We start from the raw sequence: 25,740 nt of genomic DNA on the forward strand, positions 1-25,740 counted from the left end.
AGACACCCTGTGAGGTAGGTGGGGCTGAGAGAGCTCTTGACAGAAACTGCTCTTTTTCAAGAACAGCTCTTATCAGAACTACGGCTTGCCCAAGGTCATCCAGCCAGGTGCAAGTGGAGGAGTGGGGAATCAAACCCGGTTCTCCCAGACCCGGTTAAGTCCATGCACTTAACCACTACACCAAACTGACTCTCTAACCCAACCCAAACAAAGGGCCTTGCATACACATTAAAAAAACATGGACAATAAAACAGAACCATATGGAACCCTACAGAACAAATCCTGCATTGCTAGGGCTGTATGTTATATTAGGAGTGAATCAATGCTCTAAGCTGTGGAGTCTTGTGAGCAAAAATTCTACTTTGTGAGCGAGCTACTGGCATTAAACATGTGAGTGAGCGATTTGGCTACTGCATAAATTAGTTTGCTCTGGAACCATCCTCCCTGAGCTAAGACAAAAATGTGTGAGCCGGAGGCTAAAAAACTGCGAGCTAGCTCACACTAACTCAGCTTAGAGGGAACACTGGATTGAATGATGTATGTTGAGATATGACTTTAGGTTAATTAATTTTGTTGGTTCTGCTTCTGTATGACTTGTGAACGGTAATAAAGATTCACTGACTTTGGTAGGGTTTTAACTGGGTTGTAGGCTGCAGGCATTGTTGGTGGGGACTGTCAGAAAGGAGGGCCTTTGCCCCCTAACTACCAAACAACCAATCATACGCATATAATGCCTGAGCCTATCTGAAAGTAGCTGCAACATCCAGTCAGCTTGTAGAGAAGGGATACAATTTTGAGAGAAGAGCTGGCAGTGGGCAGTTGGAGATCTGATTCTTGATGAGAGCAGATGTGTGCAGTTTAGGTCTGTCTCTGGAAGTGAGCAGATGTGCTGGTCGGATTCTTGGAGAAAAAGCAGATGAAATATATAAAAAGGCTGATCCACGGTGGAGCAAACAGAGTAGAATAGAAGCCATGAGTGTCAGTGGGTCTAATCTAGTTCAGCTCATTCCTTGAAATAAGTGGGAAACTGGCTGTAATGTTCCTGTGAATTATTAGGTAAATTTGTATACACTCTTTTCTAGCACTCTAATTTGGAAAGAAGACAATATTTCACCAGAGGTGGTTTGCCATTGCCTGCCTCTGCATAGCAACCCTGGACTTTCTTGGTGGTCTCCCATCCAAATACTAACCGGGGCCAACCTTGCTTCGCTTCCAAGATCAGGCTAGCCCAGGCTCTCCAGGTCAGAGCTCTTATAAGCAGTGTTCCCTCTAAGCTGAGTTAGTGTGAGCCCGCTCACAGTTTTTTAGCCTCCGGCTCACACATTTTTGTCTTAGCTCAGGAAGAATGGCGTCAGAGCAGACTAATGTATGCAGTAGCCAAATTGGTCGCTCACGACTTTAATGCCAGTAGCTCACAAAGTAGAATTTTTGCTCACAAGACTTCACAGCTTAGAGGGAGCATTGCTTATAAGTAGACAAATCATACACTGAAACCACCCATGCAATTTCCATCCCATGGCTGGAATCTCCTGTTGTCTGTAAGTCTGTGGATGCACAATTGTTTTCTCTCTCCCTCATTTTTGCACACCATGATTTGGTCTGAAATTGGAGTGGAGAAGAACCACATTGTACTGTAGTCTGTTCAGGTGAGACTCTGTCCACTGTCTATTCCTCTGCTTAAAATAGCTTGATTTTTTTCTGTTTGTACAAAGAACTGCAGTGGTAAGGGGGCAGTGAATAGGGGGCAAAACTATAGGTGGGGGTGGGAAGGAAGGCTGAGCTGAATCACATGTGTGGGTGATATCACAGGTGCATTCTATTCTGTTCTCATTAGTAATACAATAAAAAATGGTTTGCTCCCTTTAAAGCTGGACAAGAAAAGTCCCAGATAGATAAAAGCTTTATTGTCTGTTCCTTGTGATTATATAACATTTTGTTTTCAGTGCTGCTTTAGGAGTGATTAAATCACAAAAGACATTTTTAACACTGAACACATTTTCATCCAATTAGTAATTTGTTAAATGGAAAAAATGAGGAACTTTCACACTAGTATTTAAGCAGTGCTGATAGGTTTCTTTTTCCAAGCCAGTGTTATCTCAAATCAGATCTGGGACTACTTTCTGCCACCATGTATCACATAGCGGTGGGTGGTTCTGCTGCAGGGATCAAGACCTCTGCAAGAGGGTATACACCAGGGCTCGGGTATGTGTCTCTGCAAACTTGTGGTAACCCCCAGGTTTTCAGAAAAAATACAACATTTAAGGATGGGGGGCAGTTAATCCCTCAAAGTAAATGTCGCCTACAGATGTTATAAAGGTAAAGGTAAAGGTTCCCTTGCTTGAAAGCCAGTCGAATCCGACTCTAGGGTTGCGGTGCTCATCTCCGTTTCAAAGCCGAAGAGCCAGCGCTGTCCAAAGACGTTTCCGTGGTCATGTGGCTGACATGACTAAACACCAAGGCGCACAGAACGCTGTTACCTTCCCACCGAAGTGGTACTTATTTATCTACTTGCAATTTCTTGCTTTCGAACTGCTAGGTTGGCAGGAGCTGGAACTAGAGATGGGAACTCACTCCATCATGCGGCACCCGGGTCTCGAACTGCTGAACGACCGTCCTTCCACAGCCTGCAGTTCAGCGTCTTAACCGCTTGAGCCACCGCAGCTCCATACAGATGTTATAAACAACAAGGAATTGGGGAGGGGAGGCAGTTAACCAAGGAAAAGGAAACACTGGGAAGGCAAATGGGCAATTGTGCTTGTGGCCAAAGGGGGAAAACCCAGCTTTAGGGCAGATGGTTCAGGAGGGGCTGAGAAATGAACAACTGGGTGGCTATGGGAGGAAGAACAAAAAAATTGGTACGTAGCTGGGGAAGAAACTGGGGGATGAGGGAGCAGACAACTGGACAGGTGGAGGGGGAATCAGTAAATGGAAAATGGGATGAAAGTGAAGGCGTTATTTTCCCCTTTTTTAATGATTGTAGAGAATGTGGAGCAATCAGTCCTTGAGCCATTCCAAGTACATATACCTAACAGCTAAAGTACCTATTAGTTTTGCTGTAATTCGCTTTGTATGCACTGTATTAGCTTCTACTGGAGAGCAGTGTCTGGTCCAGATATTGTTGGTTCCACCTCTGTTCACTATTTTATCCTAGGCAACTTTGGGCTGCTGTATTTCATTCCTGGATTCACCCAGGTACTTGTACATAGGTGTGCCCTTGTTTTCATCTATGAAATGTTTCTGTCACTCAGAAATATAAGGACAGTAACAAAATAAGCATTTATTTTAAATTCAACATTTTAATTTTCCCTGCCACCTCGTTATAGATTATTATACAGAACAAAATAGTTTCATAAAGTTCATATAGATATCTGTATGCTTGTATAAATACAAAATATACATTCCTCAGACTTTGAACTTGAGAATTAATTTGGGTGCTAAAAAGGAGGGGGAGACACAATATCAAGCCTGAAGTAAATGTTGTGGAGAATACATGTAGGGATGCCAGCCTCCAGATGGGACAAGGGGATTCCTCCAGAATTACAGCTCATTTCCAGTCTACAGGGATCAGTTCCCCTGGAGAAAATGGATGCTTTGCAGGGTGGACTCTATGGTGGTGTACCCCACTGAGGTCCCTAGGCTCCATCCCCAAATCTTCAGGAGTTTCCCAACCTGGATCTGTCAGCCTGTAATGTATTCAGCCTGACATGCCCGGACTTGCCCGGGCTGGCCAGGCACAATTCCTCAACAGCTTCAAGTCTAAGGACAATGGGTCCGTAGGATCCTAGCCGGCCCAATGAAAGGGCTAGGTCCCAAGCCGGGAGGCCAATGGGTCTCTCAGTTACTTAAATAGCCTATCTGGAGTAGGGTGTGTGTTTAGGTGAGCTTGGTGGCGGGTTTTCTGAATGAATATAAACCGGCCTGCGAGCCGGTCTGTTGTCTTTTGTTCGGAACTAAATAAAAGTATGCTTAGCTGAAATCACTCTCCGCCTGCATACTTTTCACAGCCCTTCCCCCCATCCCCTACCACTGACCACGGAGGATCTGGCAACCCTAAATCCACATATCTTCTAACACAATAATGTCTAGTAAAACCAAATGTGTAACATGATATCATTGCAAGGTAACATTCCCTATCCTTATCTGTGGCAGCTAAAGAAAAGGAGCTGGGGCAGGAAATTCACCGCCAGTTGTACCATTTCACGTACTTCATTGACTAGTGGGTACAAAGAGGAAGAAGAACAGCCAATGGGTTCTGTAGTATTTCAGCCTTAGTGATTCCTAATAGTCCAAGTAGATAACTCAGCTGAATTTTCAAGGCTTTTGATTATACTGATCAGTTGTTTAAAAAACAATGTGAAGCAAGGATCTTTTGGGCACTGTTTCGTGTGAATAGTTGCTTGCCTTATGCAAAACTGAATCCAACATTTGCATGTATTATTTCGGCTTAGCTCCAAACAGAAGAAAGGATCAACAAGGTATCACTAAAATATCTGTTCAGTGCCACCAAAATATTGCCTCCTGTCTAACCATGATAACTATTCATTGTAAAATGAGATGAATGTAAGTTCTGACTCTAAGGTTGCATTTTATGATGATTCAAACAACTGTTCAGTTTGTGTTATGTATACACTGGACTAGTCTGCTTGCAAAGGTTGAAACATGCAAATAATTATTTGATTGTTCAAAAGTCCTCAGTTAAAAGGCTATTCAAAAATCATTTCCATGCAAATTTTACTTTTAAAAGACCTTTGTGTGTTGTGGAAAGCGAGAGAGAATTTACTTGAGCGCATGGTTTTTTTGAAAAATCATGGACATAAATAAGTGATTGTATGTTATAAAGGAAGAAAGTTCACTTAATATTAACCTGAAGGCATAACAGAGTGTTCATATTGGGAAACCATCTTTTGTTTAGCCATGAGGATTATCACATCAGACTGCTCATTTTTGAAAGAAAACAAAACTAAAACACTGTATAACTCTGATATCCCCTCACTAATGAAAGCCTCACAGTGACATGGGAAACGTGAAATATTAATAGAAGAAGAAGAGATTGGATTTATACTCTGCTCTTCACTCAGAGTCTCAGAGTGGTTTAAAAACTCCTTTCCCTTTCCCTTCCCCTCCCCACAACAGACACCCTGTGAGGTAGGTGGGGCTGAGAGAGCTCTTTCAAGAACTGCCCTTTCAAGGACAGCTCTTGTCAGAACTATGGCCTGCCCAAAATCATCCAGAAGCTGCAAGTGGAGGAGTGGGGAATCAAACCTGGTTCTCCCAGATCAGAGTCCACACACTTAACCACTACACCAAACAGGCTCTCTACGAAATGTGGCTAATAGTATCTATATAGATTACTGGCAGACATGACAAGAGACAAGAGAGGAAACCGTATTTTTAGATTACTAGGAAAAAGGCTCGTTGTGGAAATAAATACAACGGCTTCTAGAAAGAGGCTCTGGGCGAGTGCCCCGGCCTTGGACACTCTGTCAATTTGCTGTGGCGACCTCAGCAGGGTATAATGACACTGAGTCCACCATTTTCTCCAGAGGAACTGATCTCTGCTACCTAAAGAACAGTTGTAATTTTGAGTGGTCTCCAGCCCTCACCTGGAGATTGGCAACGATGGTTCCCCAGAAGGGAATGGTTGGTTTGGAGGGTGGAGTCTATGGCTTTATTAATATCCAAGGGTGACTTTGGTCCACTATGGAAACTTTAACCTTATCTAAGGTCCCTGCCACACGGTAGAACAAAACATGGGCAAAGTGCGGCTAATCAGAGCTGCACCAAAATAGAGACACCGCGGTGGGATTCCACGGATCCCCTGAGCCACAGCGCCGTTGCTCCCCGGCACGATCAGATGCCGGGGAGGAAGCCACGGTTGGGAGGGGGAGGCTGCTGAACTGCGCATGTCTGAGCATGCGCAGTTCGGCCAGGAGCCACGGCCGGCCTTGATGCGGACTTGCTGGAAGAACCACCTCGGTAGGTGGTTTATTTTTGCCGCGGTGTTTTGGGCGGAAGGGCCGGATCGGGGACGGGTGCGCAATGCTTCCCAGATGTTGCAGTGGGATCGCGCCCGTTTGCTCCGCCCCCCATCCATCTCTCTCCCGGCCCAAAACCTCTCGTGTGACCGGGGCCTAAGTTTGGTAAATCAACACAGACCTAACATTCTGTCTTCCCAGCCACCATTACCTTCATCTTGTCTGGATTAAACTTCAGTTTGTTAATCCTCCGCTATGTGACCACAGCCTGGAGATACTGGCCGAGGTCCATCCTTCATTTAGGCCTCCAGAGCCTTAGATAATGAGATATAAAACTTAGAGTATCGGTTTGGAAATAGGGAGGCCTGTGCTGAAGTCTCCACAAAAGGTGGGGCCTGGAGATTTCCAGGAATTACAACTGATTTCCAGCAGGAAGGATCAGTTCTCCAAGAGAAAATGGCTGCTTTGGAGGCCACTGCCAGCAGGGTTCCGTCCCCAAACCCTGCTGTTCCCAGGCTCCACTGCCAAATTTCCAGGACTTTCCTAACCTAGAGTTGGTAAGCCTATGTGGATGGGTTTTCACTCCTTAAAGGATCAGATTTGCATCTTGTGAGAGCTTTTAGATCTAGGACTGCTGATATATACACACAAGTTATATTTGTAGTTTATAGCATCCTTTCGTGGAAATAGTTGATCTGCCCATTTATCCATGCTTAAGTAACATCTAGTTCATTGAAGTGGTTAGTACATGGGATTGCTGTAGAAAAATCTTCAGGAACTTCACCTGGTGCAGAGTATTGTAGCTAGCTTATTAACTGGAACTGACAACCATGAACATATCAGAACTATGGGTAGCTACTGGTAGCAATTTTTCTTAGTGCCACCTGGATTATGGAATATTCTACCTAGATAATAGGCATCATAAATATCTTTTAGATGCTATGCAAAATGCATCCTGTTAAAAGATCCTACTTTTATTTCTGGTACAATAGATGAATCTGTATTTTCATTGTTGTATTGGGTTTTTTTTTTGCTTTTTTATTATATTTCCATATTGCATTATATGTTTTTGTTTAAATGTTTCATGAGCATAGATATTAAAACGAGAAAAATATCACACCAACAAATAAATTTTTCTTAGTGCCACCTGGATTATGGGATATTCTACCTAGACAATAGGCATCATAACTATCTTTTAGATGCTACGCAAAATGCATCCTGTTAAAAGATCTTACTTTTATTTCTGGTACAATAGATAAATCTGTATTTTCATTGTTGTATTGGGTTGGTGTTTTTTAATTATTATATTTCCATATTGCATTATATGTTTTTGTTTAAATATTTCATGAGCATAGATATTAAAACCAGAAAAATATCACACCAACAAATATCAGTTTAAAGCCATCACAATAACAACACAACTCAGCTAAAAGTCCATTGAATTAAAACTGCCTCACAGGCTCTCCCAAACACACAGTGAGGGTTTGTCCTTAATTCCACAGGTAGTTCCTTACAGATTGGAAAATACCCTGTGATGGGTCACCACTGATCACATCTCTCTGAAGAGATGTTGCTGAACACACACAGTTCCAATACAGAAGAAAGTAGGGATCCCTGTTCACGTGGGGTCCTCTGCACATTCTTAACCAATCTCTTCTTCTTCTTCTTCTGCATATCAAAGCTTTGGTATGCATTCTGATCAGGCTCCATACTAATAACCAATGTTTTAAGTATCTGTGGATGTTAACAATATGAAGAAGAAAAGGAAACAATATCACATTCTTCAGTTTTGCACATTATCATTAAAGTGAAAATATACACCTCCCTGGCAGGGAAACATATGTTCTAGTGCCTGCCACAGGAACATACCCTGCTATCGACATTGATTGTATGCTTGAATACCTATGTGCCTATTGCTAATGTGGAAAGATGTTCTTAAACACCTAGTCAACTTATTACAATTGAAGTATGTTCTTGCAAAAAAATGCAGGGTTCAGTATTGTGTGGCCTATTGTGTGCATTTGAAATCACTACATACTCTAGAAAAGGGGGTACCATGTGGTGTAAAATGTATCTCTTGATACATTTACTGAGCAAATTCACATGATAGGATGTTTATTTGTTATTTGCAATATGAAGAAAATCAATTTTCTTTGAAAAACTTTCTAAAATATTATTTGCAAATTAGGTTTTTGGAGATATTTTTAACTACAGTAGGTATGGGTAGCCCAAAGAATGCTTTCCATTGGCTATTTAATGCACACACATCTCTAGGCAGACAAGTGTGAGGTCAGGAGCTAAATTGACTGTATTACCCATGGGTTGGCACACGTTCCCTGTGCTCAGAAGTACTTTGAATTTCTGCCAAGCTATGCAGCACATCCTAAATTCCAATGCCTTCAAAAGTCATTCATATATCACAATATGAGAATGCTGCCCATGATGTCATCCAAAAGGGAAAAAATGCTGTCCCATGGAACTAAAGGAAAGTCTTTTGCTGTTTTCATTAATATCAATGTACTAAAATAAGATGATCGTATGTGACCTTTAGACCCATCCAGTGGTCTCTGTTAACTAGCTTAATGCTATTTACATAGGAAAAGAGAACTATGATAACACAAACCATCTTGTCTCTAAAAGAAGCTCAGATTTAATCAGCAATTGTAAAGCTCCAGTTGAAGAATATTTATGTACAGATTGACAACATTTATTTATTTTTATAAATATGTGCTTTCTGGTTTCTTCTTCTCCCTTTTTCCTTAAGGGCAGCAACAAGAACACTATTGGTCACCTTCTATTTTTTCTTTTTTATATAAATATGCTAATAACCCCAAGCTAAATGTTAATGTGGGTCATTCTTTGATAAGGATAACAATTAACTGTTAAGACTGCATGGTAGTTTTCAGAGAGAAAACATTTTCAAGCTTGGCTTGGAATGGATCCCATTTTGAGAGGTTAATGAGAAGGTTACTGATCCTTTGTGTCTTATGTCTAATGGTCCTTCTTATAAAAAAAAACAAGAATCTTTATTATTTCCAATTGATGTAACTTACATACCCGTTGAAGGCCTTCCTCTGTTCAGTCATGAAATTAGATTCTGAAGAGAGCAGAGAAATGTGGTTAAGTATCTAAACAGATTATATCTCACACTCTAAAGGTGTGTTCTTGTCTTTTGGGTTTATTATTGACTTCATTTGATAAAGATATTTATACAGGGCACTCTTGGCATGCATGTTTCCTGGATATTATTTGGCCAGTTTGATGATGCTGGATGTACTTAGAGTAGTTTACCGCTGCCAGCAAGCTTACAACACAAGAAGGGAAGAGTAGTGTTATCAGAGAGCATAGAGCAGAAGATACAGATATGAATCCCAAGGCAAAGATGGGGAGATGAATTTCCAAAGTATAATAAAGTAAATAACGTTAGTGTTCATCACACTTCTCTTTTCCCCTGGGGTTTTTATGGAGAAAGTGAACGTTGTTCTTGCTTGAATGTCATCTCTGAACGCTGTAGCCAGCTCCCAGCAAGGTGACTTACATATGAGATTGAATGCAGAAGTGAGGATTCAGGTTAATTTTCTCTTTAGAAGTTCTGCTGCTGAGTCTCCAATCTCCTTCAGAGGCATCATAACATAGTTTGAGGTATAGATGAGGACTCGGGATTAGGGGTGTGCATTTGGCTTTGCCGAATGGAATAAATCCCCCCCCCAATACCTTATTGGTATTTTTCAGGTATGTATTCGGCCAAATCAGATTTTCTCATCTGATTTGGCTACCAATAAGGTGCTCCCGAATAAAATCCAATCTTATTCATCTTTTATTCAGGTGCCCTTCCCCAAATCAGGGAGGGAGGGGACAACAGACCAGGGAGGCATCTTTAAATGCCTCCCTGGTCTGTCTTCACTTCCCCAGCCAGCTGCTGTGGAACTGCCTGGAGACAGTTAAGCTCAAGAAAGTATACTGTTTAGGAAACACTGGAACAAAAGCTTTTTATCGTAAACATTCTAAGACTGTATGAAAAGCTTAAGAAACTCTCAGTTGCTTGAAACATATGACCTGTAGTTTGTGCCTATACTGATTTACTTCGGGGGTCATTATTGATTTACCTCAGACATTTTACCCCTGCTTTCACCTGACCTTTCCGCCTCTACATTGAATAAAATATTCTGTTATTTTTGAACTTTAAAAAGCCACTTGTGTGCCATTTCAGTAGTTTAAATTAAAGGGGTGATCTTGTCCCTTCCCTCAGTGTTAGCAGTCAGGCCCCTCCTCCCACAGAGGGGCAGTTTACAGGGCACTGCTTGGGCCAAAGTGGACCAAGATGGATGCCAGCCAGGCATCAGCCTGGGAAAACAGTTTTCAAGATGTGAGTCAGAGTGCTGGCTGACTACTACCCCCTCCTTGCCCTGGAGAGATGCATGAGTTTAGAACAATGGGTCACCCAGGACCTATTGATTCACTGGGGATAATCCTATCAACACCCTATACTAACTCCCCCTGCACCCATTACCCTTGATTATGCAGCGATTAATCAGTGCTTAAGTCTATTCACCTTCCCAATTACTCCTCCTGTCTGGTGCTTGCAGAGCCATCAAAGCTCTCCCACCTCTTCTCTACCTTCAGTACAACCATCAGCGCATTGTCCACTGGTGGTGAGTCAACCTGCCTCAGGAAACGTTTTCCCCTATAAATATGTCACCCAGCTTACCCAGCTATGTGGGTGTGTTCTTAGATCCTCTGCACACCACCACTTGTGTGGGGGACTTTTTTCTCTTGCTTCCCAAAAAGTTGGCCATTTCCCTCCTCAACCTGCTGCTTCCATAGACCTCTTCAGAATAGGTAAAGATCACCCTTCCTCAAAACAGCTTTCCCCGTTCATCCCTGCTTTTTCTAGTTAGCTTTTGTGTGTGTTTATTGTGTGTGTGTACCCCTGCCAACCTAGCAGTTCGAAAGCAAGAAATTGCAAGTAGATAAATAGGTACCACTTCAGTGGGAAGGTAACAGCGTTCTGTGCACCTTGGTGTTTAGTCATGCCGGCCACATGACCACCGAAACATCTTCGGACAGCGCTGGCTCTTTGGCTTTGAAACTGAGATGAGCACTGCAACCCTAGAGTCGGATTTGACTGGCTTTCGAGCAAGGGAACCTTTAACTTTACCCTTGTTTTAATTTTTTAATAAAACCCCTACTGGTTTAACATCTGCCTGGTTATTTTAGAGAGTTTCTCATAGGGATAAATATACATAGGTGGAGATTCCAGTTACCCAACTCTTGCTCTGTCTGCAGCAAATTACCCCAGATTAAGTGGAGACTGCCTACTTTGGGTAACATCAGGTTCCTGGGCTGAGCCAGCAGCAAATTATCATACTGTGACGGGGTGGGATGGCCATAGATCCTCAGAGAAGAAGAAACTAGATAAAAAGGGCTGCTCAGTCAGAAAGGGAGAGAAAAAATGGAGGAAAAATTCTGCCTCTGAGGGAGGGAAGTGCGCGAGGTCATATTCACTTTTCCATCTATAACCACAATGAAGTTTTCACACACAGGACTCTTTTTGTAGCAGGAACTCCTTTGCATATTAAGCGACACACCCCTAATATAGCCAATCCTCCAAGAGCTTACAGTAGCCCCTGTAAGAAGATCTCTGTAAGCTCTTGGAGGATTGGCTACATTAGGGGCGTGTCGCCTAATATGCAAAGGAGTTCCTGCTACAAAAAAGCCATATATATCTCATTCCCACAGTCAAAAATTAGCTTACAGACTTCTCAGGTTGGGAATTTGTTAGTTATGCTATATTATACGTATCTATATTGCTATGTTTTAATAATAATAATAATAATAATAATAATAATAATAATAATAATAATAATAATAATAATAATAATAAATCTTCTATTACAATTACCAACAATAAAATAATAGGCTGTGAAATCTACATAATATCTTCTTCAACAAAATTCCCATGTTATGTCTGTATCCTCAGGAGAAGTATGCTGCCAAAATAAAGAACAGATCTCTGTTGGCATTGGGGAATCCTGCTGCCAGGGGACTCCTTACTCCACATCAGGGAACCAAATATGTTGTGGTAGATCACTTCATGATGGCTTCAGTCACCAGTGCTGTGGTGGAGAAATTGTAAGCAAAGACTTGATCTGCTGTGGGGATGAAGAAAAAGGAACAGTCCACAGACCTGCAACAGGTAAACTGTTGTGCTCTCTGGAATAAGCTCTTTGTTGTTGTTGTTGTTGTTGTTGTTGTTATTTACATTTATACCCCATCCTCCCCATAAGCGGGCTCAGGGTGGCTTACAGCGATGGCACCAATTGCCAGTAAAACCAATAAAAGAATATACAACAATACAATACAGATAAAAGCATAAAAACCATAAGGTGCTATTAGTTGTATAGTTCATTACTTGTATATTAAGATGACATATTAAGATGTCTACAGCTGCTGAGTTCCGGCTCAATGTCGTCCCGAGTCACTCGACAGAGTGAGCCATATGAAAAAACTGAGGGCCAGGCTCATTGATGGTAATGGTGGAGCAGCTTCTAATTGAAGGCCTGGTGAAAGAGCTCCATCTTGCAGGCCCTGCGGAACTGCAGTAGATCCCACAGGGGCCTGATCTCCTTTGGGAGCTTGTTCCACCAGTAAGGAGCCACCACTGAGAAAGCGAGTCTGGCCTACTTGGGACCCGGGAGGGTCAACCGGTTCTGTGACCCCGACCTCAGTGCTCTCTGGGGTATATGTGGGGAAAGTAATCCCTCTGGTATGTTGGATCCTGGCCATATAGGGCTTTAAAGGTAAGCACCAGCACCTTGAAATGGATTAGGTATGCTATTGGCAGCCAATGCAGAGCCTTCAGCACAGGCTGGATGTGCTCCCATCTAGGTAAGCCCATCAGCAGCCTGGCCGCAGCATTCTGCACTAGCTGCAGCCTCTGAATTTGTGACAAGGACAGCCCCATGTAGAGAGGGTTACAGTAGTCTAGTCTCGAGGTGACTGCCGCATGGATCACTGTGGCGAGGTCATTGCAGTTGAGGAAGGGAACCAACTGCCTAATCAGCCGAAGATGATAAAAAGCTGATTTGGCAGCAGCTGCTACCTGGGCTTCCATTGTTAAGAAGGAGTCCAGGAGCACTCCCAGGCTCCTAACCTCTGGCACTGGTACCAGTGGTGCCCCACTGAAGGTCAGGAGTGGGGTCTCACCCATGCACAAGACCTCCATCTTCACTGGATTCAGTTTCGGCCAACTCAGCCTGAGCCAACCAGCCATTGCCTGTAATGCCCAGTCCAGATCTTCAGGACTAGAGTTCGACACCCCTGACCCCCTGTTCCCTAACGGGATATGCCATAAGGTGCTCACCAGTTCTGTTTTCTTGCTTGCACAACCCTGCCACAGCCAAGGCCAAGCCTCTGCTTTGGCCTTTGCTCCCCACTCAGCATCCTAATGCTGACCTAATCCCTTGCTGCAAGTCCTGTAAAAATATCCCATTGCCCTTGTCAGACAAATGCATCCCATCAGCCCTATACAGGTCTGGGAACACGACCCGTATATCGGGGTGCAGCAAAAACATGCCCAATCCAGCACCCATGGCCTTTCTCAGCTTCCTGTTAACTTTACGCCTGGCGCGGTCAATACACCTGGGGTCCTCCAAGTTCCGCCACACCTGGTGGGGCAGTATGGCTGACCATACTATCTTCGCACTGGGCCACCTTGCTCTTATCCACACAAGGTCGGCCTCAGCCTGTAACACAAGGGCTTTGCCCTTCAATAGATCCAGGTCATTGCCCCCTAAGTGTATTACCAGGACATGAGGAGGAGGCCCCTTCCTCCCATCAAACAGCAGGGGAAGGAGCGCAGGCCATCGCATGCCCCTCCTCCCCAACCATTCCACTTCCGCCCATGCACTAAGGCCAAGCTGAGAGCTGCTGGCCTGATGAGCTGCCCAGAAGACCATGCTGTGACCGCAGACAGTAACCCTTCGTCTCGTCCCACGGCCTGCAGCATCTGTAAAAAGAATATTATTAATAAATCAGCTAACCTTATGGGATATTTAAACAATGGAATTCCGGATGTAACCCTTGTAGCAGCATGACTTCCAGTGACCTATTCACTGAATCTCACTGCCCATATACTTGAAGGCCACCGCCGTTGAAGCAGCCCCTATCCGGAAAGAGAGAGTTCCAAAGCAAACCCCACCCAATCCCAAGCAGGCTAATGCCTTCTGAGTCAGGCTCCAAAATTGAAATTTAGTGAGGGGAGTGCCATCCCTGTGTCGGAATAGGTAACCCCTGCCCTCTCCTCTCAAGGGCCAAGTAATGGCTCAAAGCCTCAACTGGGCATAACTCAACTTCTGAACATTGGTCGAGCTCTATAACCTTCCCCTTGCCGCGCTGGTCAGTCTTTGACCGGCGTAGCCTAATTCCCACTTTGGAGTCTGAAATGGAAACGTCCCACTGTTCAAGTGCTAGGCCTGATACATCCTGCCGTGAGCCAGCCACCAGCTCGCTGATCCGCAATGCCCCAAAAAAGGCAACCAGTGATGCAGCGTGAAACAAGGCAACTTCATAGCCATCCATGCACAATGTGTGCCACTGATTCCTGAGTCCCTTCAATATTGCTGGGGTCAAAGGCTCTCTAGTGTCAGCTACCATGCCACGCTCCCTGGACCAGCCCTCGAGCATCTTCCAGATACGGAAATCACCCGTCTTGTTGTCATGCCCAGAAGCCTTGCTGGTATAGGCCAGTGCAGACAATTTGGCCCTGATGGAACAAGTTGACAGGCCTTCAGCTCTTAACTTAACACAGAAATGCATTAAATTAGGAACAGGTATGCTCCCTCCCTGAAGGACAGGAACTGCTTACCCGCCCTCAAATAAGCTCTGCGTATGGAAGGAGCAAGAGCCAGGCTCATTGCCCTATCGACCTCAGCCCGCCAATCTGCCACACCTTGGCTGGCATATGCACTGGGAATTGGTCGGCTTCCGGAGCCAGCTGACGGAATCTCTCTATCTGTTTCCCGGCACATGCCTAGCCTTGAACATTATATTATTGTGTAAACACTGCAGAGTGAAGGCTCTGACCAGAGCTATGACCCTGGGGGACTTGGACGTCAAGGAGTTGATTACGTGTACTGTGGACATGTTGTTGCACCAGAAGTGGACGGTGTGGTTGGCAAACTCCCATGATCAAATCCACACTGCTGCGACAATCGGAAAAAATTCCAGGAAGGTGAGGTCTTTAACCCATCCTGCCTGAAACCATTCCTCAGGCCAGTCCCCAGCACACCAGTGCCCCCAGAAATATACTCCATAGCCTGAGGAACATGCAGCATCAGATGCAACTTGCAGCTCCACCTCGACCAGGAGGTCTTCCTGCCAAAAGGAAACCCCATTGTATGAACCCCAGAATTGCTTCCATACAAGGAGGTTGTCCCGTATCCCCCTGGTAACCCTAGTCCTATGATGGGTGAGATGTAGACCCCTCATAGAGGCACAAAGTCTCCTTAAAAAAGCCCTGCCAGGTGCCACAACTTTGCATGCAAAGTTGAGGTGACTAACCAACTGCTGCAACTCCAGCAAGGTTATTTTGTTCTTTTCCCTAGCTGTGTCTATTAATGTCTGCAGCGCAGTTAATTTATCCACACGCAATCTGCAGAACTGCCCCACCGTGTCAATTTCTATTCCCAGGAAAGTCAAAATAGGGGATGGGCTTTTGGTTTTCTCCTGAGCAAGAGGAACTCCCAGCTCCCTTGCCAGATTGATGAAACTGGACAGCAAAAAGGCACATTGACCCGTCCCCCTCTTTCCTGCCAATAAAAAATCATCAAGGTAATGGGCAGTACTGCTGAGACCTGTCCTGTACCACAAGGCCCATTCCAAAAAGGAACTGAACCTCTCAAAAGCAGCACAGGATACTGAACATCCCATTGGAAGGGATGTAGAATCCATGTAGAATTTGCCATCAAAAGCAAATCCCAGGAGCTCGACGTAGGCTGGGTGGACAGGAAGGAGGCAGAAGGCTGACTTAATGTCACATTTTGCCAATTCCACTCCCTGTCCACAGCTGCGCACCACCCGCAGGGCCTGATCAAAGGAGGTGTACTTGACAGAACACAACTCCTTAGGTATTGCGTCATTCACTGACTCCCCACGTGGGTAAGACAAGTGGTGAAATGAGGTGATATTCTCCAGGTGCCTTCTTCAGCACAACTCCCAATGGGGAAACCCTCAAATTGCTAACTGGGGGGAAAGGACTCTGCCCTCCGTACATTCTTTGGTGATTTTTTCCCTAACTATTTGCTCCATACCTTGCACTGATTTCAAGTTAGGAGCCATGTACTGGAATTACATCCTGTTTTTTGAGAATTACGAAGCTGCGGGTCAAAATGCAGCTGGGCGCCTTTGAGTGGGAAATTGACATGTACCATCGGGGCAAAGAGAGGACCGAGTGCAGAGCAGCAGCCGTGGGAAATCGGTCTGGGGCTTTTATGGGCAGTGAGCCCCAGGGACTGGCTGCCCAAGAAAGCCCCTTTAAACAGCTGAGCCATGGGAACAGTCTGTCCCCATGGCTTAGCTATTTCCAATCTAAACAGCTCATTGGCCAGGAGCAACCTGCTCCTGCCACTTAGCTGTTTTGGTGGCTTTCATGGTGAGGAGAAGGGGGGGCTTTTTAAAGGGAGAAAGCAGGGGTCTCCCCCATTTTAAAAAATAAAACTAGTTGAACCCATACAATTGTCTTGTATCCTCGGGGGGGGGGGTGCTGGGAATTGGATACCTATTTTACAGAATTCCAGTTACATTTCATAGTACACCTCAGGCATTTTAATATTAACTTTTTGATATACAACATAATAGGAGAAATAGGAACAAAATCCTTTTGTTTTGTAGTAGCCAAAGAGAAAACAGAGTTGAACCTACCTGAAACTGTTGTTCATTGAGTGGTTTTCTGTGTATGCACATATTGTACAATGCACATAAACTGGCCAGCCATGAAAAAGATTTCCAGAGCTTTCTAGAAGACTACAAATGCCTCTCCTCTCCTTGGTGCTTCCCCATCGAAACCATGATGTAAGTGGGAGGAGGGGAGCAACCAAGGAACTAAGGTTCCAGGGACCCTAAGAAACTAAGATTCCAGAGAGTTCACAGTGGAGCAGGAAGGAGGGATGTGTGCCTGCACAAAAGACCCCTCTTTAAACAATCGTTCTTGGTAAGTGCAATCCTGTTTTCATCATCATGGCTTCTGTATACTTATGGAGGTTCATGGGGAGCAAAAAGCAGGGGTTCACTTGGCCCCACCCATTTTCTAAAAACATTTGGAGGCACCAGGTGTCAGTGAATGCCACAGTGCCCATGGGTGCCCCATTGGGGACCCCTGCCATAGAACCTAGGAGGAAAAGTAATTACAGAAGTTGGATACTCTAGGACTGCCCTGACCTGGATAGCCCAGGCCAGCCTGATCCTGTCAGATCTCAAAAGCTAAGTAGGGTCGGCCTTGGCTAGTATTTGGAAGGGCGACCTCCAAGGAATACAAGGGTCATAACACACAGGGCCCTGAGCGGATAGCCCAGGCTAGCCCAGGCTAGCCTGATCCCATCAGATCTTGGAAGCTAAGCAGGGTCAGCCTTGGCTAGTAGTTGGAAGGGTGACCTCCAAGGAATACCAGGGTCATGATGCAGAGGCAGACAATTGCAAACCATCTCTGAAATATCTCTTGCCTTAAAAATAAATCTAGCTTGCCACCTAGTGGCGCATAATGCCAAAGAGCTAGAACTTCTGGCTGCCAGACAATCTTAGGATCTCCTGGCTATTCTACACACACTGCCATACAATTGTTGAGTTGTTGTTGTTGTTGTTATTATTATTATTATTATTATTATTACTACTACTACTACTACTACTACTACTATTACTACTACTACTACTCTAGGACTTCTGCTTCTCCTATGGTATACTGCTGTTAGTTGTCTTCTTTCCATGGATTTTTTCCCCCTTAACACTTAAAATGGTTCTGAAAACCCATATCACAAAACATTGCTCAGTCGCAACTGGTTTTCATGTAACAAGGTCGTTTAAAACTTTTCAAGTAGAACAGTAACAAAGAATCTCTACATAATCACTTGTAACTGTTACTCTTGATTGTATAGTATTCTAAAGCTATATACTTGTATTAATGTTTTTAATGTACAATGTTTCAATTATTCTCTACCATGCTTAGTGTAAATTTACTCTAAAAAGCAGATACTTACGAATTATTTACTCTGAAATGTTCTGAAATGTATTTTTCAGGAATTGTTGTTTATGTTAATATTCTGAATATACAATAAAAAATTTTAATTAAAAAAAAACACTGAGGAAAATACCTGGAGATGATTTTGATTTTTTGTTTAGCTTAATGGAATATGACAGCAGAGTCAAAGGGTTAGCGTGACGTAGAGAGCACTGGCATATAGAAGCCTACAAGTGATGTAAGGCAAGAGAAGAATGTGGGGGGAAGTGGTATGAGGCAGGAAATTTAATATTTAAAATTGAATTTTGGTGGGAGGAAGGGGAGGAGTTGGAGGAACTGACCTTCAACCTGAACATGACTTTACAGGACGTGACACTCGGCTGAGTTTCCACCTTCCCCTGACCCCACCCCCAGATCTCCAAGAATTCCCCAAGCCAGAGCTGAGAGCCCTACGCAGGTGAGCTCTGAGGGTTATCATGAGCTCAAATGCCTCCTATCTAAATAAACGGGAGAGCTGGACAGAGCTTGTGGACTTGACTACACCTTAAAGTTACATAATTTTTTACTAGCTGTGATAATCAGTCACTATCTTGTAAATTAGGTGTTTAAATATTATTTAAATAGGATTTACTTACCAGGTACCTTGTTTAGATATCGTTATTGACTTCCTGGCCAGTTTGGGGCAAATTGTTATACTTCTGTGTGTTCCTCTGCTTCTGTATAGGCAATATGAGCAGCAATGATGTCTCCTTGGAAAGTACATTAAGATGAACAGATAATTTATTATTTAAATAGAAAGACTAGTATTTGAATTATTTAAAGAACAGGAATAAAAAGAAAACGTGTCTTAGTTCTACACAGAATTCATTTATTGAGCTTGGGGGGGGAAAGGTTCTATGACAATAGCAGTTGCTCTTTTTAAAGAAATTGTTTCACAAGTTCCTTCCATGTTTTCAGAGACAGAGGTGTTATAGTTTCGTCTTTAGTTCCTTTTTGCCCATTGCAGTGTCACCTAGATAGATCGATGCATATCAGGACAGTGAAGATTAATTCAGACACTCATTTTGAGTAGTCATTGCAAGGTACATGGGAGATGAAGTTGAAATGAGTGCCAATATTCACATGCTTTTTAGCATGACACATTTGTTGCAGACTTCTCATATGAAGCTGCCCTCTTTAATATGTTTCTAGGAGTATGGGGTCCAGGCCTCTCTTACCTCAGCGGAAGACAGGATATATTTTAAAAAATGTCTATGGAGAGTTGGAAGAGAGCCTTAGCTTGACTGTGGGTGGCCACTTGTGCAGTGTTTGTCTTACTGCATACCATACACAGCTTCAGCTGAATTCATTGTGGACTCAAGCCACCATGGTGATCCTGCTCTCCTCCCTTCAGGTGTTTAGTACACGCTTGCAGGAGGTACAAAGAGGCCTTTTGTCTATACATTCAGTCGTCATGCTGTTACCCTATGTTGTGTCCGCTGACCGCCACAAGGGGCCAGCGAACACCCCAGAGCTTGACTCTGGAAGGACAATGGAACTAGGCTCCTGGTCTCTCCACTGGGGGGACCAATGGGACCGTGGCAGGAGGTTTGAACCCACCAAGGGGACCTGGGGGGTGGTCCCCAGGTATGTAGATAGTTGGGCAGTCGGCCGTTTGTCTTTGTTGTGTGGCAGTGAAGCGTGCAGGATGTTATGGGAGCTGCAGCGGCCTTGCCATGCGGTCAACCCACTACACAATACCCTAATCTTTGTATGGATTGTATTCCTGCTTCTGTGCTCGTATCCCTAGCTGAATGAAGAACCATGTACACAGTTCAGTGCTGTGTGTGTCCTTATCCCAATCCCACAGTCAAATCTGTATGCACAGCCCCTAAGTCAGATATTTGCCATAGCACAGATAATGTCAGATTTCCACCACTTTCCCCTTAAGATCCAACAGTTGACCAGCTCTACTAGAGCCTCTGTTTTGTTCCTCATGTGCAGCTTTCAGTGTATCAGTAGACAGCAATGCAGTAGTATCACGTTACTCCTACCCCCTTCTCCTGAGCCAGGTTCTTTTGTATGGCAGAATATTGTGTGGCTGCCACAAAACAGGGTTGGCTCATAAAACATCTCTTTATGTACTTTATTACTTAAACTCTTTTTATTTGCCTGCAGGAGCCCTTTAACAAAATCACATTGAATTGACTTTCTCACACCAAATCAAATCTCCCTGGTCCCAGTTCAGTTGTCTTTGTCAATATGTATTTTATAAATGGAGTGAATTAACAGATGCTGTTGGAAGAGAACTGCTGGGGTAGCGTTTATGTTTTTACTACTCTCTCTGGACAGATGAGTTGTGTAGGAGTGTAATACAAGTACCTTGGGATGAAAGTCATGCTCTTCATTTCACTCTATATATAGATAGATGTATTCTTAAGTATTTTTCTCGCATACATACATGCACAAGCAACGTAACTTTTTAAAAGGTTTCGCTTTTTAATCACCATGAAATCTCTTTCAAAATATTTAAAAAGGTAATGCATTTTCTGTCTATAGAACACTAAAATCACTAAAACATAGATTCAAGCATCACAGTGTATATTCTTTTTTATTATCCCACTTGAACACAAACAAAAAACAAATCGATGCATTTATCTGGAAGGTGAATTTTGGTACTATTGTCTTAATCTTCATTGTGCTATTTTGTTTTTATACTAATAAATAACTTTAATTTTCTGAAATAAATTGTCTCCCCTAATCATCGTGAAATTTCACAACCAAAGAAGTCTGTGCTTGTTTTCACCCAGCAAACTAACACTTAGTAAAATTTAGAACAGTAATAATATACTTGCATACTCTTTCCAGGGACGATCCAGTCCCCCAGTGAGTAAGTCTTACCTTTTTTTCCCCATGTATGCTGTTCAATCCCTTGGCATTGAGCCTGCTTTTGCACAAGGAAACCTACACTTGCACAAGGAACGGGTTGAATCAGCAACTTAATAATTTACTCATATCAAACATGTTAATAAAATTATCCAAAATTATGCTGACAGGCACACTGATGTCCACATGACACTTTCACTGTTTTGTTCAAGGCTGACATTTTCCAGGTGAGCCCTACTTTGAGAGAAGGGAGAAATCATGTGTGTCCTTTTTCACTACACATACAAGAGTTGGGAAATTCTGACTGAAGGCTGATTCCACTCTGACATGGTTTTACCAATTGTATTTATCCCATGCACTGTGATTATCCCCAGAAACCCCACCCCCGGATACATGGAAGAAGATTGCTGCATATCTGTATAGTAAATGGTTTGCAGTGGTGCGTGTTCAATAGACATAACCAATCTGCATGACAATGTCCATTTCTGAGATGAGGTCTCTGACTTTGTCTTCACCAGAAAAATTAAGTCCTACTTAACTAATAAAGCACAGTCCAGTGAGCATTATTAAGCCTCCTCAAATCCTGACTGCAGTGGTCAGGTGAGAGAATGGTCATGGGATTGTTCACTTTCAGAAATGTTTTCTGGCATCCTAGTGGCTGCTGATGCTGGGGATGATGAATCAGGTTCAGATCTGAAATGTCCTCCAAGACACGATACAGGATTTGGTAGGAGTCTGAATTTCAAGAGGAGCTGGCTTCAAGCTGTGGGTGGAATGATACACCAAGGCTGCCCTTTTTCCATGGTGATCTTTCGAGTCTCAACTTCTCGGTGCATGATCAGCTGCTCATTGAAGACCCATTAAGCTCCGTGTGATGCTGGTTCCTGTGAAACACAATAAGTACTGAAGCTCTGTGAGCACCCTGGAGGAGTGGTATGAGAACTGCTAAAGGGTTTTGTTCTGCATGACTTGGGTTAACTTCAAGTACAATGCTGAGGAAGTGAGACAAATATTGAATTAGTAAAAACACACACACCCTGTAGGTGGACTCAGGCTGTCAGATGACATGTGGGAGTACTTCTATCATAGATCTGCAGTCTCTTCACATATAATGCTGTACATATTTTCCCTATATACTTGTTTGTAAACATCTACTTAGAAAAAGGTTTTGCTTGAAGCAGCCTTCCGATTAAGGGGACCCATAGATCTTACTTTAAGGTCACATACAACTGAAGGGCTTAGGAATTTCTAGAAATTTTCTCCAGTTTGTTACTCTTTGCCTGCCTAAATGTCTCCCTTCCCGTCTCTTCTTTTGACATCAAGATGCAACATTAAGTTACAATGACCAAGTAGAAAGTTCTGGTTGAAGGAAAGTGTTGAAAAAGTAATTTGTGATATGCATGGATTCTCTGATTTTGTTATGAAACTTTAAGCCTTTTAATCTTAATTTTCTTCTTCAATGCTAATCATTTCACCATTTTGCTAGACTAGTTAATATCTAGCCACGTTTGTGAATTGGTAGGATGAACAGCACTGTTGCCCATTTTTCATTTTTTCCCTTTATGGTACTACATCAGGTTCCTGTTATATATTGCCACTTGTTGCAAGTTCATATTTTGTGGCTGTGTCTTTGGTTAAAATCAGCAATTTTTGTGAGGGCAATTCTCCATTTTAAGCAGTGGACTGAGGTGGTTTTTTTGAAAGGCAATCAATTCATCAATAATATATGGACCTATTTTCTCTTTCTCCCTCTGCCCCACTGTGGGCATGTTTTAAACTGTACATTCTCTGTGTCAGGGTTCAAGAGTCAAGTGCGACATGTGATAAATTAAGCAGAGGTCGAAGGCCATGTAGTGTGGTTTCAGAGGAATGTCTATTTCTGCATTTGCAGCTCATTCATGCTGAAGTGATGCACTATGGGAATTACTACCAAACTCTGCTCAGCAACATCTGCTCTCCCTAAGTGAGTTAGTGCACGTCAGACATCTTTATGTCAGAATATTGCAGTGATGGATGCAGTCTTCAGAAAATGCTGCATAAAAATCTGGTGTGCCGTTCTGGCCATTAAGTGAAATTACTATTTAAATTAATGGCGCTGTCACAGTTTATCTGTGCAAAGAATGAACGCTGATTAGGGTATTAAGTAATTAGCAATTTATCACGCTGGAACAAGGTTGATAATAATTAAAGAAGTAATGGTTTACCAAAGAAACTAGAAAGGGAGTCACTTCTTGTTATGTGAGTGAAATCTTGGCTGAAAAATTTAATTCAGTTAAACAAAGATGAGGTTCTCAGAGGCAGAGAATATGGGTTTCTTCCCCCCCCCCCCAGTATAAAAGCAGTTCATTATCAAAATTTTACTTTGCCTGTCAAAAATGTCTCCAAGCTATCAATTTGGGTGAATTTTGAATTATTATTTTTTAAGTAAAGTAACCATATTCTTTAATTTAAACCTTGAATAACTACTTACCACATTTTAGTCCTATCCTATGAAGCATGGCACCAACCAGTAGAAGGATGGGTTGAAATGACTGCGGTAGCTTGGCACGCTTATGTTCTGTCATGTGTCCTGGTATTATAAGAGAACCGAAGATATTACAGCACAGGGCTATGCTGCTAGATTGACCACAATAACTGTTAGATTACACAAAGGTAATTTGGTGGCACAGAAATCTGTCCTAGGAAAACATGGTGGAGACAAGGCAGGTGGGCTGGCCTGAGAAACTTTGCTTGAACAGTATCCTTAGGACATTTCAGCCATCACCTATTTTTGTTTATTTATTAGATCTGTATCCCGCCCTCCCCACTAGGAAGGCTCAGGGCGGCTCACAGTAACAATGCATAAATAACAATAAAATCCACATAAAATCTACTAAAAACTGTTCAATTATACATTAAAAATTATAAGGTGCTGGTGATATTCCTCCATTGTTTAAGATGGTTTACAAATAAGTGCGATAGCAGTCAACAATCATTCTGCTCTGTGATCTTCTAAGTATCAAGATTCAAGCAGCAGCACAGGCCAGGGCCAAACTCTGTAATAGAGATTACTGATAGTAATAATAGTGGCAGCTCCTCAATTGAAGGCCTGGTGGAAGAGCTCCATCTTACAGGCCCTGCGGAACTGTAAAAGATCCCGCAGGGCCCTGATCTCTTCCGGGAGCTCATTCCACCAGTACGGAGCCACCACTGAGAAGGCCCTGGCCCTGGTGGTGGTAAGCCTGGCGTCCTTGGGGCCCGGGACGGTCAATCGGTTTTGTGACCCCGACTGAAGTGCTCTCTGGGGTATATATGGGGAAAGGCAGTCCTGTAGGTATGTCGGACCCTGGCCATATAGAGCTTTAAAGGTAAGTACCAGCACCTTGAAGCGAATTTGGTATGGTATTGGCAGCCAGTGCAGTGCCTTCAGCACAGGCTGAATGTGCTCCCATCTAGGGATCCCCATCAGAAGCCTGGCCATGGCATTCTGCATTAGCTGCAGCTTCTGAATTTGCGACAAGGGCAGTCCCAAGTGGAGAGTGTTACAGTAGTCTAGTCTCGAGGTGACCATCACATGGATCACTGTGGCCATGTCATTACCGTCAAGGAAGGGAATCAGCCAAAGGTGGTAAAAGACCAACCTGGCAATGGCTGCTACCTGGGCCTCCATTGTTAAGGAGGTATCCAGAAGCACTCCCAAACTCCTAAATTCTGGCACTGGCACCAACGGTGCCCCATTGAAGGTCGGGAGTGGGATCCCTACCAATGCTCCCTCTAAGCTGTGGAGTCTAGTGAGCAAAAATTCTACTTTGTGAGCTACTGGCATTAAAGTTGTGAGCCAGTGATTTGGCTCCTGCATAAATTAGTTTACTCTGCAGCCAAAAAACTGTGAGCTAGCTCACACTAACTCAGTGTAGAGGGAACACTGCCCATGGACCGCTCCAACCCAGGCACAGGACCTCTGTCTTCACTGGATTCAATTTCAGCTAGCTCATTCTGAGCCAACCAGCCGCGGCTTGTAATGCCCGGTCCAGATCTTCCGGTTTGGAGTCGAACTGTATGCCCAACATCAGATAAAGCTAGGTGTCATCAGCATACTGGTGACACCCCAGCCCATGCCTCCAGGCAATCTGGGCAAGGGGGTGCATAAAGATGTTAAATAACATTGAGGAAAGCACTGCCCCTTGAGGCACTCCACACTCTAGTGGGTGCCTCTTGGACTGCTGTTCCCCTAGTGCCACCCTTTGTCCCCAACCTTGGAGAAAGGAAGCAAGACACTGCAGGGCAAGCCCCTGAATTCCCATGTCGGCACGGCGGTGAGTTAGTAACTGATGGTCGACCATGTCGAATGCTGCCGACAGCTCTAACAACAGCAGTACTGCTGATCCGCCCTGATCCAGATGCCTGCAGAGGTCATCTGTGAGGGCAACCAGTGCTGTCTCCATCCTGTGTCCCAGGCAAAAGCCAGACTGGAAAGGATCTAGCATAGAAGTGTCATCCATGAAGCCCTGCAACTGTAACGCCACTGCCCTCTCAATTAACTTACCCAAATAGGGCAAGTTGGAAACCGGCCAGTAGTTAGCCAATTCAGCCAGGTCCAGGGATGGTTTTTTAAAGAGATGGCGGGTCCATTGCTTCCTTGAGTGCCCCCAGGAACAGCCCCTCTGAGAGGGACTTGATAATTTCCCTTGA

General features: G+C 43.7%; 1 protein-coding gene across 1 annotated transcript in view; it reads left to right on the forward strand.

Annotated features, from left to right (window-relative positions):
- USH2A (Usher syndrome 2A (autosomal recessive, mild)) overlaps nucleotides 1–25,740 on the forward strand; it is a gene marked incomplete at its 5' end in the record, with an annotated part of 716,575 nt that overhangs the window by 534,414 nt on the left and 156,421 nt on the right. Inside the window, 3 exon segments of the mRNA XM_015424093.1 lie at nucleotides 8,164–8,188; nucleotides 10,562–10,627; nucleotides 11,956–12,171. Of these exon segments, the coding sequence (XP_015279579.1) occupies nucleotides 8,164–8,188; nucleotides 10,562–10,627; nucleotides 11,956–12,171 (307 nt within the window).

Source organism: Gekko japonicus, unplaced genomic scaffold, assembly GCF_001447785.1.
Source record: "Gekko japonicus isolate JY-2015 unplaced genomic scaffold, Gekko_japonicus_V1.1 scaffold810, whole genome shotgun sequence".
Lineage (NCBI taxonomy): Eukaryota > Metazoa > Chordata > Lepidosauria > Squamata > Gekkonidae > Gekko > Gekko japonicus.